The sequence below is a fragment of the Rutilus rutilus genome (genome assembly GCF_951802725.1).
Source record: "Rutilus rutilus genome assembly, chromosome: 10".
Lineage (NCBI taxonomy): Eukaryota > Metazoa > Chordata > Actinopteri > Cypriniformes > Leuciscidae > Rutilus > Rutilus rutilus.
In genome coordinates this window covers 23,680,074-23,696,365 of record NC_140215.1, presented here as the reverse complement: position 1 = coordinate 23,696,365, position 16,292 = coordinate 23,680,074, and the positions used below count along the sequence as shown (strand labels likewise).

The following is a 16,292-nucleotide window of genomic DNA, read 5'->3' as shown; positions in this document are numbered from 1 at the left end:
GCGGCTTCCGTAGGACACGACGCGCGCTCTCTTTCACTTTGAGCTGTTAACAAAACGAATTTCTTTCATTTAAATATGACAAGAAGAACAAGTTTATAAATGTGGAAAATAACTCGTTTGTCCTATAAAATAACTCGTTTGTCCTTTTGCAACTAAATTTGACCTATGTTATGTTGTTTCAATGTGTTTTTTGTTATATTTCCCACATGTAAATGCTTGTGTTTTGCACATAATGAAAGAGTCAAATTGAAACATTTTACTAACAGAGCAAAACAACTGAGAATCATAAAAAAAGAAAAAAGAAAAAAATAATATGTGGGTAAACTGTGTGTAATTGTCCTGAAAAGTGAACAAATCATAGTCTTAAACGTAGACTAATTTTGATCCGAGATTTTCACGTTGATCTGTGAGATGTGCTGTAAAAACACCTTTCATTTAATTTGACAAATACAAGTTTATAAATGTGGGGGAAACTTGTTTGTCCTTTTGCTTAACAACAAAATCAGACCTTAATGTTATTTCAATGCATCATTTGTATAAATAAATAGATATTCCTCATGTAAAAATACATTTCTGTGTTTTGCACATTAATAAGAATGTCAAAGTGAAATAATAATAAAAGTTTGTTGTAGGCTACTTGCATAACGTCATATGATTTTTAAATCAAAAACAATAATACATTTGATTATATTTTACTATTATGATTAAATACTTTTAATTACTAAGGAAAATTATTCTTCCATCCATTTTCAACGGATGACTTGGCGAAACAATAAAATTGAACATACTTGTTGTAATACATACGTCTCACCGGTAAGGGGCGCTATACGTCTTAACAAAACAAAATGTACCCCATCCCTGACTACTAAACCCCTCAAAAAGGAACTTCACAAACCCTGCATTTGCTTGAACAAGGAGACTTAAATAATTGTTCTCAAATTCTAACTAGGGGAACTTCGTCTCTGCATTCGTCTAGATTCTAGAAAAACCAAACAGGAAAAGATCTGTGTGTGCTATGGACCTGTAGGAGTCTGTATGACTGTGTTGAAGCAGCTGATCCTTTGTCAGGTCTAAACTAACAGGACGGTGTTTGAGCTGAGCCTGTAACAATGAGTCTTGCACGCTCAGAGCGAAAAGAAAACGTGAGGAATCTGGGCCTATGATCCCAGGCTGGGAGTGTGATTAGAGGCCGAGCTTCCCCGGGGCCTCAGTGGGGCGTCCCGCTCTCGCTCGCACTGAGTCTCACACCGAGGTTTTGATGGAACCTGTCAGCAGAACCATTTTGAGCTCAGTGGGAGAACAATTTGCATTTTTATTTTTTCCGAAGAGATCCAGCACTGGTGCATTCACAGGCTTATTATACGTCGTCATATTTCTTAGTGGATTCAATCAGAAACCCCTGTGAGGCTAAACACACGCCATGTCCAATTGTGTGGGCTCCCCTCGGACAAGCTTCTTTCAGCCCCTCTTCCTTCTTTTAGTTTCAAACAACAAAAGAGTGCCATACGTGTGCCTGCAAGATCATCAATGGTCTATTTCCTGCATTTCTCATGGCTCATTCTGTCTCTGTGGGGTTTAAATGCAACATGAGGCAATGAGGTGCTGATGCATTGTGGGATTGATGTCTGGGACTGACCTGAAATACTGCTGTGTAATGGCCCTGTCTCTGGCGGGGGGGGGGGGGGGGGGGGGGGGGATGAGGTGGGAAAGGGAGTCACTGGGGAAAAAGCCCCTGTTTGGACTGCCCTCCGTGTGAACATTTTTGCCCCTACATTCACAAAAGACCTTACAGAAAAAAAGAGAGTGAGAAGGGAGGGGGTGTCCGTAGACGACGGCTGAAGAGTTTGCATGACTGAATCATTTCAAACACCTTCCAGCTACACTTGTTGGACACACAACTGTGTGTGTGTGTGTGGCGCTCGAAACCACAGCACCCCTTTACTGATGGGTCCACTCATCAACTCCATAGAGGATTCATTCATCAGTTCATCTGTGTTGTTCTAGTTAGTGAATGGAGATATCAATATGAGAGGATCACCGATTTGAAATCGGCCCAGAACGAAAAGAAAAATGTCAGATTCTGTTTGTGATTTAAATGTGAAAATTGCCATTTTGTAATGGCGATTGTATGTAAATAAGCACATATTTGTTCTTGTGATTCTGGTCAATAATCATCCATTGGCATCAACTTTTACATTTCTTTCAATCTGTTTTTCCTAGCAGTTAGTGTGAAATTAAGCATTTCTATACACCTACTACACTACCGTTAAAAAATTAGGAAGATGAAAGATTTTTGAATACCTTTTTAAAGAGGTCTCTTCTACTTCCAATACTTTTTTTAATTAAAAATGTGATGAATAAAAAGTTCAAAAGAACAGCATTTATTTGAAATAGAAATGTTTTGTAACATTATACATTTCTTTACTGTCACTTTTGATCAACTTAATGCATCCTTGCTGAATAAAAGTATGAATTTCTTAAAAAAATTGAATCTTACTGAAATCAAACTTAAGACAATATCATACTGTATTATTATGATGCTAAAGTATGTAGAATTTAGTGTCAATCCCTTTTGTTTCTGCAAACAGTATTTAATATATTTTTCCCAAGACCTGACTTTTCCCCAAACCAATCATATTACCAGATATTTGCGTGAGGACTGAAAAATAAACGGTCATACTTTTATGATTTGCAGCGTGATTTCCACTAGGTGGCGTGTGTGGGTCCGTCCAAAAACACATGTTCGAGATCTACTGCCAAAATACATATTTTCATTACTCCACATTTCTTGTTCTCAGCGAGAGATGAAACACATTTTTAATGATGCTTAAGTTTGGGAGGTTTAGTTTAATATTCTTGGGGTCTCTTTGATACCAGCACCAACTAATGATCACACACTTCACATCATCCAACAAAGACATGTAATTATTGAAAAAGCGGTTAACCCCAAGCTCAACTCGCACGTCAAATAACACCCTCAGACATTTGGAGCGAGTGCAACTTTATTCCGTTGAGTTCCATAGATGTAACAACACAGGAGACTACATGGTGTACAGTATGTGCAGAAACATCCACCGAGACAGACAGCGTACAACACAGTATCCCATCATACATCACTGTCCCCGTGTTAAGGTACATATGGATCGTTATTGACTGATATTCCGCTCGAATTAGAAAGAAGGCCACTACCCATATAAAAGTATATTAATATTGGCCCTACGGCGAGAGATTTCTCTACTTCAATACATATCCTAAGGAGATATACAAAGCGCTTGATAAAACATTATCAATTTGTGTTTGAGCAAGAGACGCTTGGATTCTTGTGCCGTTGCCAGAAGAGATTGCTGCTTTTACATTCCTGAGTACTGATCTATGATAGTAATCACAGGCTGTGAGCTTATTTCAGTTCAAACATGGAGGCCCTATACTGATTCACAATGCTGGTGTAAAAGTGCTAAAATTTTCCAGGTTTATGTTGTATTTTGCTTAAAGCTCAAAACAATACCTTAACTTCAACAGTGACCAAGAGAAAAAAAAAAAAAAAAAAAAAAAAAAAAAAGGAACTCTGCTAAAAATGCCTCCCAACAAAATAACTGTGAGGAACCCCACCCTGCACACAAAGCACAACCCCACAGAACACAAGCGAGAGATGATCACGAGCCGGATAACCCGTCAATCCGCGTTTTCCTGGCAACTGAGCTTTAAGATGGAAATCCTAAATCGCTCCTGTAACTGACGACTGATGCAGCGTTCAACTAGTGCATCGTTTACTCATTTCAAACCTGTATGACTTTTATTTCTTCCGTGGAACATAAAAGAAGGGATTTTAAGAACGTTGGCAACCGAACGGTTTTGGTGACCATTGACTTCCATTGTACGGACCAAAAAAGAACGACAAAACACTGAAACATTTCTCAAACAAATCTCCACAGAAGTCAGTCAGTCATAGAGTTTTGGAAGGACATGAGGCCGAGGGACTGATTTTTCATTTTGGGGTGATCTATCCCTCTAAGTCGCCTTATAATTCCATCTCTTCGATCTACAATGACTTGTCACTGAGCCACAGGAAATGTTTTCTTTGGCCAAGTCTACAGAAGCACTTGCGTGAGCTGCATAAAACGACAATCTTTCATCAGACACTACTTGATTTCTTACAAAATAATGATTAAAAACAACTACAGCACAGGAAATCAGCCCAAATGCTCAACAATGATGAAAATGACAGCAACGTAGGCAGCCTAGTTCATTTAGACACGGAAACGGACAGAAAATCTGTGCTGTTTTTAATTGCTTGAATCTAGTGATACACACACACACACACACACACACACACACACACACACTTGACTGAAATTTCCCAGAATGCATGCATTAAATCAATCTGGTGACAATAATGTGCTCTGACTTTGTAAACTATTTCATTGGATATCACAGGAAACATTACATGAATGTTCTGATAGACATCTGAATTGTTAACTACCTGGACATTTATGCGTTACATTTCCGCAGTTTGATTTTGTTCTTATCGTGTCCTTTTTTCCAAACATTCCTGGAGCTAAATCGGCTTAATCATTGCGAGAGGTGAGAAAACACTCCATCTGTCTGTCCACCCAGATCCTGTCGTGCCCTCCTCTCACTTTGTTCCCTGCTGGGTTTGAAGTTCAGAGTTTGGACCCATATGCATTTGAAACGCATTTTACAGCTATGCAAACAAAAGAATCAGGTTTACAGGCCACTCGTCCTGTAGCTGTCAAACGCGCCGATTTCTCTCGCACTCGCTATTCTTATCTTTAACGCCTTTCTGTCTCCTGGCCGCCAGTGAGAAAGGTAGAGGAGAAAAGGCAAAGAACCGGTCCCTCCTGTTCCCCTGCTGCTTTTTGTGTGGACTGAACGGAGAAGGCCTGCAACTGTGACAACGATTCAGTCTGAGAGACCTTCATCAACCTAGAATTCATCCCACCAGGTCTCTTGGTCTCACTTGAAATGGCATCATTTGTATTCAATGATGTGCTGGTCCTAGTACGATAGAAACGATTCTCGCAAACGCGATCCACTGCAAACTATTATAAAATATACATTGCGTCTCACAAAAACGGATCTACGAAGCCACTATTCGTAGTGATCCGAGACACATTCTCAGGTTCGCTCTATGAAAGGTAGAGCAATAATATAAAGCTACATACATTTATCCCAAACCCAAAACCCCCAAAATGGCCTCTTTGTTCTTTGAGAACAAGCACAAAGCTAAAAATGTGCATAGCAAAAGGCAACCGTTTCATCTTCTTTTCACCCAACGAAAGCCGTCGTTTATTAATAAACGCTTTGTTCTCTGAGAGTCCGATTTTTTTTTTTTTTAATCACGTTCGATTATTGAAATGTGCAGAGTGTGTGGATGCAGTTGCTAGGACGCTCGATGAGGGGCGTGTCTAACTCTCTGACAGACAGGAGGAGGGGGAGGAGCCTGAGGGCTGCTGGGAAAGCATGCAGGTTCTCCGCGAGACTCTCGGCTCGGGTTCGGGCGTGAGGCGGGCGGCGCTCTGGTTCTTGAGGTTGTTGAGCTCCTGCGTGGGCATCAGCGGTTTGGGAATGCTGACCAGGCAGAACGCGGAGCCGCTCTTGGGGATGAAGTTGACCTTGTTCCTATCTGGGCACAGGAACTGTGGGATCTCTCGTGGAGGCCTGGCCCTGAGGAGAAGAAAAAGGAGAACGATAAGACGGTGAGAAGCACTGACTCAGCTTTGAAGTCGGTGTAAATGTTACGCTATCATCGTTTCAAGGCTCATGCCGCAACACAACAGTGGAAAACAGAGTGCAGAGAGAGCAGATAAAGCAGCGTTTCAGACACACTGCAGCACTCACTGCGTTTCCTCTGTGAAGACCTTGACTCGCTCGCAGCCCTCGGGTGGCTCGCGTTTGAACATGTAGCTGTTGTTCGGCTTCGGGGATGAGGCGTATTTGGGTAGCGGTGAGCAGGGGGCCAGATCTGTGAAAATGGTACAGGAAAAAATGAGTAGAAGAATGACAATACAACACGGACAGGCTTATCAGAGATTCAACAGAGAGCTGAACAATTAGTTGAATAATCAGTCTTAATGCACCAAAAAACAGCTTGATAAAGTGCAGAACTATTTGGAAATTGACGCATCTTAAAAATGCATATGTAGAATGTAGAATATGTAGAAAATATAAATATATATATATATATATATATTTATATATATGAAGAGTTCAGATGCAAAAGCCTCTAAGTGCCATCTGAAATTTTCTTCTGGAATGATAATTTTTATCAAGCTTGTATATTTAAGTTCAATAATTTCACTTAAAGGAGACATATCATGCTTTTAAATTGTTCCTTTTTACATATAAATCATACATTTGTAGTCTATATAAAGCGGAACTGCAATGCTTGGGTCTGAATTCTTCATTATTATAGCTCCACAGGCCCCTTTTCTGATGTGCGTCTGAGAGCAACTCGTTTTGGTGCGGTCTCTTTAAATACAATTGAGACACTTTATACCCCGCCCCCTCTCCAGGTTGCAGAGGTTCAACTCCACCCCGTTCGGCCATTTTTGTAGTTTGATAGCAGAGATACGATTATCTAGCGGCACAGAAACTTTGTATTCACACGTTATTAACAAAATGTCAACAACGGAAGACTTGTCCAGCCAGCCTTACATGTTCGAGCCAGAGTCGGAGCCGGAGCGAGATGAAAATGAAGACGACGAACCTGTAGAACAACGTCTTCATATGGATGTATCGCACTGGTGTGTACTGTATTTACACATGAAACTTTGGTCTTCCGACCTTTTAGGGAGAGAGAGCAAGACAGCGTCTAGTTTGGAGACGGTGATGTCTTGTTTACTTTCGCCTGGCTCTGAAGAGAGAGAGTGAGCGCGCGCGCGACCGGGTCTCTCTCTCTGCTCGTTCTTTCAGTTAAACATGCGCCCTTGTCACAAGCGAGGTTTATCTACATTAGACGGTGTAATGAAGCGTGTGGGTTACTACATCCAACAACCGAACATTTTAACTTACCCTCTCGTAACTTCTGCATCCTTTAGCTTGGACTACAAAATTGCAGCGAGAAATAAAAATGGCGGATTGCTCGAAGTGTTGGGCCGGAAGTCAATGTCCTTATTTGGCAGTTCCGCTGCAAATACTGTGACGTAATAGTTCAAAAAACGTCATAGATAACAGAAAAATCGGAACAGGTTGAAAAATTTGACCAAAACAGAATATAAAGATATCAACGAAGCACCTGAAGAGAATAATTTCATATTTTCTGTACTTCTAAACACTCCAAATATACAACAAAATGCATTTAAGGGCTAAAAAAGTGCATTTGGCATGATATGTCCCCTTTAAATGGCAAATGCAAATTACCTATTAATTGTCATTTAAGTAAAATTACTTAACTTAAATATACAAGCTTTATAAAAATGATCATTCTAGAAGAAAATTTCAGATGGCACTTAGAGGCTTTTGCATCTGAACTCTTCATATATTCACACATACCTTTTATTTAAAAAAACTATCAGTACTCAACAAGGATTTGGAGCGCACCAAATCCTCCACCATCGTCCTATCAGTTATCTCTCCTAACTTTCTTCACATGATAAGTGAAATCTGATGTCCTGTAATGTAACCCACTACCACAGCAAGCCTAACAATGCCCCTTAAGGGGCTCCGTAGAATGCGGTATTTATTTTCTGTGCCTTTCCGAATTCAGAAGTAAGCTTCGGGCACATCGCTATTGTCAAAAGGCCGTATACTATATTATAATATATTATATTATATTTACATATGCAAGTGGTCACAGGAGACCCATTTGAAACGCATGATAATACCAGATGTAATGGTAATCGTGTCTTGGCTGACCATTTGTGATCTGATCACTGAAAACGCATCTTAATACCAGGTGGAAACAGGGCTTCTTTCTCGCACGCTCTTTTTCCGGGATATAATTTGCGGGCCTCAGGAAACCACTGAGTATGCAGGAGACATGAAATACGGAGAGAATGGCGTGACTGAAAATCTGAAAAACCTTTTGTTAATGTTTGCAGTCAACGTTTCAAACTGGATGACCGTGAACACAGAGTTCTAGGCCAAATGAAGGGAAACAACTGAAAGAAAGTGCCGTTCTGTCAGTTCTGCCTGAAGCAAACCGCTGTCACGTACAGGTTAGAAAGCTGTTGCCATAGTGTTCCATTTTTTCCATAAGGCTTTTGAAAGGGCAAACAAAGTATGGTACAAAGTATAATTTGATGATAAAACTACTCTTACAATAACCGTTCTGTTAATATCCCTCTGTTCATCCGACTGCCCGTGGGCGGGGACACAAAAATGTGGAAGTATAATCTGTGGTTTTGACGAAAGCCATGAAGCTGTTCATTAAACGTGAATTTCTCGGATCCAGGGAACACGAAGTACGAGTAAACATTGCTCATTTACGTATACTACAGACACTGAAGCAATCCAAAGTGGGTTGAACTTGAAAATTGGCAAAGTTACACTATTTTGATTAAGCTTTTAACCACTAATAATAGCGTAGCACTGTCAGCACCATATAACATTTGAGCATGTTTAAAACCATTCCACACATTTTCATACACATCAATGCAGAAAAAGCGTGTGCAGATCTGTGTGGGCCTAAGGACATGTGAACAGCCCAGAGTGTGTGTATGTGGGTGTGAAAATATGTGAGCTGTACCTTTCTCACAGCCGTCAGCCAGAGTCTCGTCCTCGTGGGGAGACGGACTATCGCTGCAGGGCTCACTTGGCACGTTTAGGAACGTGGGTGAGATGGATTGAGAACGGCTGCTGCTGTTGCTGTGGTTACTGCCCGCTGCGATGCCCAGGGGCGTCTGCGTGTCGATGCTGCGGGAGCTGGCGCTGCGTTGGCAGAGGGGCGGAGGAGCCCGATGCCCGTCTGGAGCCTCCTGAGGCTGGGCAGAGAAAAAGTGGAATGATTATAAACAACAGAAACAAACCTTTAGTTAAACACACACACACACACACACAGTGTCTTTAGGGATTCTATGAGGACACCTGATTATGTAACAGAGAGTGTGCTTCACATGATTCTGCAAAAACACTCACAATAAGCTGCTCCTCTCTGTCTCCTGTGTCTCGGATAATGATGCGCTCAATCTCCTGATTCAGCCCCTCCACGCTGTTCCGGAAACGAGAGACGGAAGACTTGGAGATGGGAATAGAGATCAGGACACTCTTTGGAATAGGAGCCTGAAACAGGAGAGAATGAGAAGGTGTGATTATTTGCTGTGTGTGATGTTTTAAAGTACAATGTGTTGGAGCCTTGACCTAGTGCTTTCTGCATATGCTTGAACAATCTTCCCCACATGAGCTCAACTCCAAGTCCAAGTCGAGCTGTGTATTTTGTATGATGTGTATTTGTACTGTATATTTTATGTTGTTATATGTTACCGATAATATATTATTAAATTAAGTGTGTTTTAGGTTTATGCGCATGTAGTTTGTAACAATGAGTGATCAAGAAGCATCAGAAAAGCAAAGAAGATAAATGTGTGTATGTGGTTGGTGTGTGTGAGTGAGTGGAGTATGCATAACACAGAGAGACGACCTCAAAATGAGAGCAGATATGCCTCTGAAAGTAAACACTGCCTGTGAGAGAACTTACAGCAACAGCATTACACAGCAGCTGAATCAAGCCCGCATATTCACACACTGTCAGCACACACTTCAGTTACCATATGATGCTAAACACTAACAGGGGTACGTGTTTTCACACCACAGCATACAGACACATTGCATGGTAACGTGTTGGTCTCCTCTGCAGATCAGCGAGTTATGTAACTCGGTCTGCCTAGCAGATTTCTGATTCTCGCTTGTGTGTCCGCGGAGCACACCTCACGACTGTACCGGGACACAGATAGATAACATGACGCATGCAAAACACGCTTACTGAGTTAAATCTAAAACGTGCCATCTATGCTAACTGCTGTTTGCGACGACTTCTGCGACAGATGAAAGACTGAACAAAAACGTCACCTTTCCAGAGAGTCCACTTCCTGTCATCCTGTCAGAGAGAGGTCCGGTCTTCCTCCTGGTCCACCGGTCTCTCTTTCTCTCTCTCTCTGTTCTGTGCTCTGTCGTGGCTCATGCTCTGGATTTTAGTTCTCTCGGCCCCCCTCCTTCCTGTCTCTCTTCATCATGTCTGCCCCCCCCCCCTTCTCTCCCTTGTTCTGATCTTTCCTCTCCAAGTGTATTTCTCCATCTCACCCCCTTTCTTAAAATACATAGCACTGCTCTCGTCGTCCGTCCCTCCCCCTCTTCTTTCTCAGGGTAAGAGGGAACAATGCGAGGGCATTAGCAGGACGTTGCTGAGAGCTGTGTGGCCCTGCGGTGGCCCTCGCTTAAAGCACGCCAGATCTGCTTCATTAGCATCTCAATAGGACAAGCCAGGTTTTAAACTCACATGCAGCATCACTCCATGCATCTTTCCTCTCCGGCGTGCATGTGTGTGTTTAATCGGACATCACATTGTTTCAACATAAAAGTCTTCTGGACTCTTTTCTTCTGGGTGGTTTGGTTATTTATCTGCTCATCAGGATAGAAAACAGCTGAGAGAAACCCTGACCCTCGAGGTCACCTCGAAACAATACACCGGTTAAGTGATTTTGTCTATTTCCTAGCAACTTTCTCGCGAGCGGTCGCTAGGAGGCAAATATTTGTTTACGTATAAGATTTCCAGTGGCGTGCCGTGACACTAAAGGAAATAATGTACGGCCTGACCACAATGAAGGACGACATGATACTACTCACTGTCAGCGCCAATGATCTGATTGTCGTCATCTTCAGACAGAAGAAACATGGCTCAGCACTTTGGTGACGCCTATAGAGGCCGCATAGGATTGCTAACAAACCCATGCTAACCAGTTGAACACAGATGTTAGCCATTTACTCCGGAGGTCTCGATTAAAAAAAGTTCATTAACTACAGGAGCAGAAATGTCGATGCCTAAAATAGACAATGGCAGACAAAGGTGGCAGAGTGTGGTAAATGTGTTTACAGTTGCGATGTAACTGGAGTGGCGACAGATTTTCTCCTCTGTACTGTGATGTACAAATGAAATTGATTATCAAAGAACAAAGAAACAAAAACAACACATGGCTGGGACTTGGTCATATCATTTGGTTGTTGATCGGGTGAAGGCAGATCTGAATGCAAGCTTGCGGTTGATTGTAAGAAAGGAGTTTAAGTGGACTAAATAATTAATAAGTCAGACAGAGCAAAGCCTGGCTTAAATATGAACCCTGTTCCAAATGCTTATACAGCGCAACAGTGTCCATCCACTTTTTCAGCGTCCTTATGGTCACGGCTACTAACTACGAAGTGAATCGCAACATTACAACATTACATTTGAAAAATGTACAAGACTATTTACTTAAAGGGGGGGTGAAATGCTATTTCATGCATACTGAGTTTTTTACACTGTTAAAGAGTTGGATTTCCATGCTAAACATGGACAAAGTTTCAAAAATTAAGTTGTACGTTTGATGGAGTATTTCTCTGCCAAAAATACTCCTTCCGGTTTGTCACAAGTTTTTTTCGAGTATGGGCATGTGTGACGTCAGATGGGGCGGAATTTCCTTATATGGGTCCTAAGGGCACTTCTCCCGGAAGGGCGCGCGCGCACCCGTAGACCAGAGCGAGAGAGCGAAAGCAGTACGCCCATCAAAGCGCTGTGCTCGGCTTTAGGGAAGTCATCGGCTGCGCTGCCCAGTTCGACGCCGGATTTGCAGATCTTCTAATGCTTAAGGATGGAGCAGTCCCAACAATAAAGGTTCACGGTCGTGCGTTGGAACCGCAGGCGGTGAGTAAAACTGCTTCAAATGTCTGTGTTGTTAGCTATCGCATAAGCACAGCAAGTAAACAACATTCGTGATTCTTTCGCTCCGCCCACAAGGCACGCCTCCAGCCGCTCGGTTTTTTCCGGAAAGACTCGGTACAGCCCATCTTTCTTTTATAAATATAATAAAACTAAAGACTTTTTGGAGATATGAAGGATGCAATACTACTCTATAGGTACTCAAGATTAACATGAGATTGACTGAAACTGAGTGTTTCACCCCCCCTTTAACAGCTTTGAAGAGGGAAAGAACTACAATCCCATGACGCACGGTGAATGAGATAATCAACCATGGATAAATATAAAACTATTGATTTATGATTTTAATTAGGTATACAGAAACAATATATTTTAAGTTTGAGACTAAGTAGTTTGAAAGCGAAGGGAAACTTCACCAGCCACCAAATCCCATGAAGCACTGCGAATGACCTATATTCAGAGTTCTTTTGGCGTGACTTGCTTGTCGCAATTCTCAGATTGGTGGAGCTTTTTGTACACAGTCATGGGTAATGTAGTTTCTCCCAGAAATTCCACTGCCAAACAGTATTATTTCAAAAATAAGATGAAATGACGCAGGCTGATGGATTCTACAAAAACATATACCATCGATTAACAACTTCAGAGCTCACAGCAGGTCTGCCTTTAAAGGTTTATTAAGTTATCAATAAAAATCAATTCCCATGTGGAGAAAATCAATGTTATTTTTACTTACGAAACCCGACTGTTGAACTCAATTAAAGTATCGCAACATTAGCATTGCAACATGTTTTAATGCTAGACTCTACTGGAATACACTGGGAGTGGCACCAATCGTAAGCGTCATTTGAGCAACACTATTTGTGAGAGTTTCTATGAAGCATGTCCCAAATCAGTCACTTATGAGGCTCCATTTGCTGCCTTAGAATTTAACTACAACTGAGTGAATGTACACCCAAATAAAACTGCATATATATATATAAAAATAACTTCATTTTGCCCTGTTCCTTTTAGATGTACCAAAATTACAAGGATTAAAAAAACTCCGTGTCCATGGACACGCACAGAAGCCTCAGTAAAACAGTGAAAGTCTTCCCGACAGCATGTAAAAGGCTTTTCTTCACTGGTATGGAGGCCTGTATTGGTTACCACAGTCTGCCTTTAAAACGAGAGGTTAGACAGAAGAATCCCTTTGAAAGGTCTCCAGGCCTTGATAGCTATACTGGGCACTTTCACGTCAGCCTTTCTTTGACCACTATGGTCTTTATAAAAACAAGAGATTCATGGGGCTGAAGTTGTTGACCGGTGCTTAACTAAAGGTTTGTGTAGAAACTTAAAGGAATGACCCCTCCAAAGCCCTACGCAAGTTCAAATGACTCAAACGCATCTCTTCTGTCTCTCTGGATTCACAACATATTCAGGTTCAGAACCACTGAGATCAAACAAAACCTGAGAAGTTCCTATTGTTGTGGTCACTGTTCCAGTAGAAGGTTAGAAAAATACAAGTCACAAGTGATCAAAAAACTTAATCCATCAGAAGTCCTGCCAATAAATTCATCAACTGCGGCAAAGAAACAACACATTAAAATTCTCAGTAAACCCCAAAAAAGGAGATTAGAGATTATGATAGAGATTAACTTCAGCCTGAAATATTCTAAATGTAAGACTTTGAAATGAGATCAAACTAAAGCTAAAAAGAGTAGAGTACATAATTTCATCCGAATGCTCTAGCGACGGCACACACACACTGCCTATGCACTCCTCATTTCTGACACTAGCAGGCGCTGTGGACTCCCACACAGAGAATGGTAAGAATGCAGGGAAAGATGTGCTCAATCCTTCAGACACAAAAACAGCAGTCAAACCCAGAAAGCAGCCAAAAACTGTTAATTATTGATCATCGAACACAGCTCTCACAGACAAGAAGAGCAGAGGAGATAGAGAACAAAGCCAGGAGGTGTGTGAGTTACTAGGATCCTTTATCACTGGCCTTTACCCTGCAATACATCACACATGAATGATCAAACTCTGAATGTCATGGAGATCTGAGAGACTATCGAATCTGCCAAAAATCGACTAGGACTAACAAACTGACCGCAAAGTGCTAAGCGCACAGTACGGTCGTGCTAGCTTACTTAGGGCCAAGCTAATATACATAGCATGACTAGGGAAGATAAGCAGACTAACTTGGCAGTACTTCGTGTTATTGATGAGAGTAGATGCTATTATTTGAGATTTGATGTAAACCAAAACAAGGGATGGAAGTAGAAGCCATGCAATGTGTCATGCTAACTTAAAGGTATCATGTAATGCATTTTTCAGATCTTTCTATTATGTTTCTGGAGGTTAGCTTATAAGTAATAATATAAAAAACAAACAAATTATTTTACATCCTCATTTTCACTCTCAAAAACACCAAGGATGTTACCCATTTCAGAGGTGCAAGTAAATGCCCACTGCTGTATTTCATTGCACATTTATAATAGCAATGGTCACAAACTATACTTCATGCACTCAACTGTTTCAGCTTTTCTTGCATAGTGGAAGGGAAGGGACTATCAGACTCAGTTGTAGAATGATGAAATCACTCATATACTAGACCAGGGGTGTCCAGTCCTGCTCCTGGAGGGCCACTGGCCTGCAGAGTTTAACTCCAACCCCAGTTAAACACACCTGAACCAGCTAATCAAGGTCTTACTAGGTGTTGAGGTAAGTTGGAGCTAAACTCTGCAGGACAGTGGGGCTCCTAGAGCAGGTTTGGCTATAAGTTTGTCATTTGGGACACATCTCATGACTTCTTGTCGACTGGAAATTTTTAGAAAGACATGTTTCAAGGTTGGTACTAGCTGAACTATTGACACACAGGTAGGTAAACAACAGTACAACATATTGAACAGACTGTACAACCGCCTTGTTTTTATTTATAACAAATATAGCATCTACTCTAAGTACGGCCTATGATCAAGTCTGTCGTTTCTGCAATTCGTGACAAAGCAAAAAATCCGAAGCCTGAAGAAGAGACAAACATCTCCACAGCTGTTCATCCGTATTTCTGTGTCTCCTCTGATGTTGTTCTTCTTCTTTTCTTCTCATGGAGCTGCTGACCTTATGGCCGGATTTCTCAAAGGTCTTCAAATGCAACTTTCATTCCTTCTCTTTTCTTATTCCCCCTCTTCAGAGCTTTTATTTCTGGAAAGAATGCCATTTTCATGACTGCCACTTCATCTTTAGCTGCTTTCCACGCACATAATGGGGAGAACACCCCCACGCACACCCGACTCAGCCCTTGAAACGACACACACACATCCCTGCAGCCCTCCCCCTCTACACAGAGGTCACGTTGTGTGTGTTCTTTAGGAAAGTGCATTCACATCGGAGTGCCAAGACAAAAAGGAAGCAGAAGATTCAGAGACAGAGAGAAATCGAAGTTTATGATAAAATTTGGGGGTTGAACTTGGGCAGACTAAGTGCTTACGGTGACAAAACAATTGCAGGCAGGTCCTGTGATGGAAGCCAGAGAGTTTCCAGTCTACATTACCCACTGGGCTTCACCCGACCCCAACGGCCCAGCCGAGAAACATCACGACCACTCAGCCTGAGGCGGAGAAAAATGCCCCCTCACGTCCAAATAAATGCATGCTTGTTATAATCACCCAGCCTGGGCATCTCTCATGCTCTAGACTCAACCTCAGCTGCTTCAAATTAAGACTAATACACAGCAGAGAAACCCCCTGAATAAATAAACCTTCAAAAAAAACAGTTCCACTTCGTATTCCTGTAGTTCTCTTCATAGCAGTCGGAGGCAGAACGGAATGGCACTGATTAATGATACACTGTTCAAATCAACCCCACTTACATCTGCTGGAGGGGACGGCAGATGCAAGTCTACGTTTGTGTATAATGATCACATAGTAGTAGACTGGGTTCCTGGAATAGCAGGTTAGCATTTCCATATGCTTTCTCACAAAAAAAAAAAGAAAAAAAAAAAGGAAATGCTGCAAATCTCTCACTGAGGAAAGCAAACAAGGCAGAAAGTAATTTAACCATTTTCATTTCCAAGCTGACACCAGCTGAACGCCATTCACGTGGAATGCGTCATGTGAGTCTTGACAGTGATCATTACCATTTAACTACGGTTTCAAATCGTGGGATAAAATAAATATAAATAATAATATAAATATTGTACCGTTTCACCTAATTAATAGGTAGGCAACTTGAAGCATACAGTATACTGCACATCCAATAGTAAGCTACTCCATTCTGAACACAGATTTTAAGTGGGGATTCTGTACATCGGTGTACATCTGCGCTGGTCAAATCAGTATTCTTGTCCAATTCGGACCTAGCTGTGAGTAGTTTGGTGTTTTGTGCAACAGAGGGGCCGAGTCTGAGTACAGTTCAGAGGATTAAATACAAAAGATGAATACAG

General features: G+C 41.6%; 1 protein-coding gene across 1 annotated transcript in view; it reads right to left on the bottom strand.

Moving 5' to 3' along the window:
• Positions 1 to 2,984: 2,984 nt before the first annotated feature.
• The window catches only part of fam117bb (family with sequence similarity 117 member Bb), a 46,131-nt gene continuing 32,823 nt past the window's right edge, over positions 2,985 to 16,292 (bottom strand). Inside the window, exons 5-8 of the mRNA XM_084420549.1 lie at positions 9,097 to 9,240; positions 8,708 to 8,942; positions 5,860 to 5,983; positions 2,985 to 5,685 (exon numbers count right to left, since the gene is read on the bottom strand). Coding sequence (XP_084276675.1) covers positions 5,427 to 5,685; positions 5,860 to 5,983; positions 8,708 to 8,942; positions 9,097 to 9,240 — 762 coding nt within the window. The 3' untranslated portion in view covers positions 2,985 to 5,426. The remainder of the gene's footprint in view (positions 5,686 to 5,859; positions 5,984 to 8,707; positions 8,943 to 9,096; positions 9,241 to 16,292) is intronic.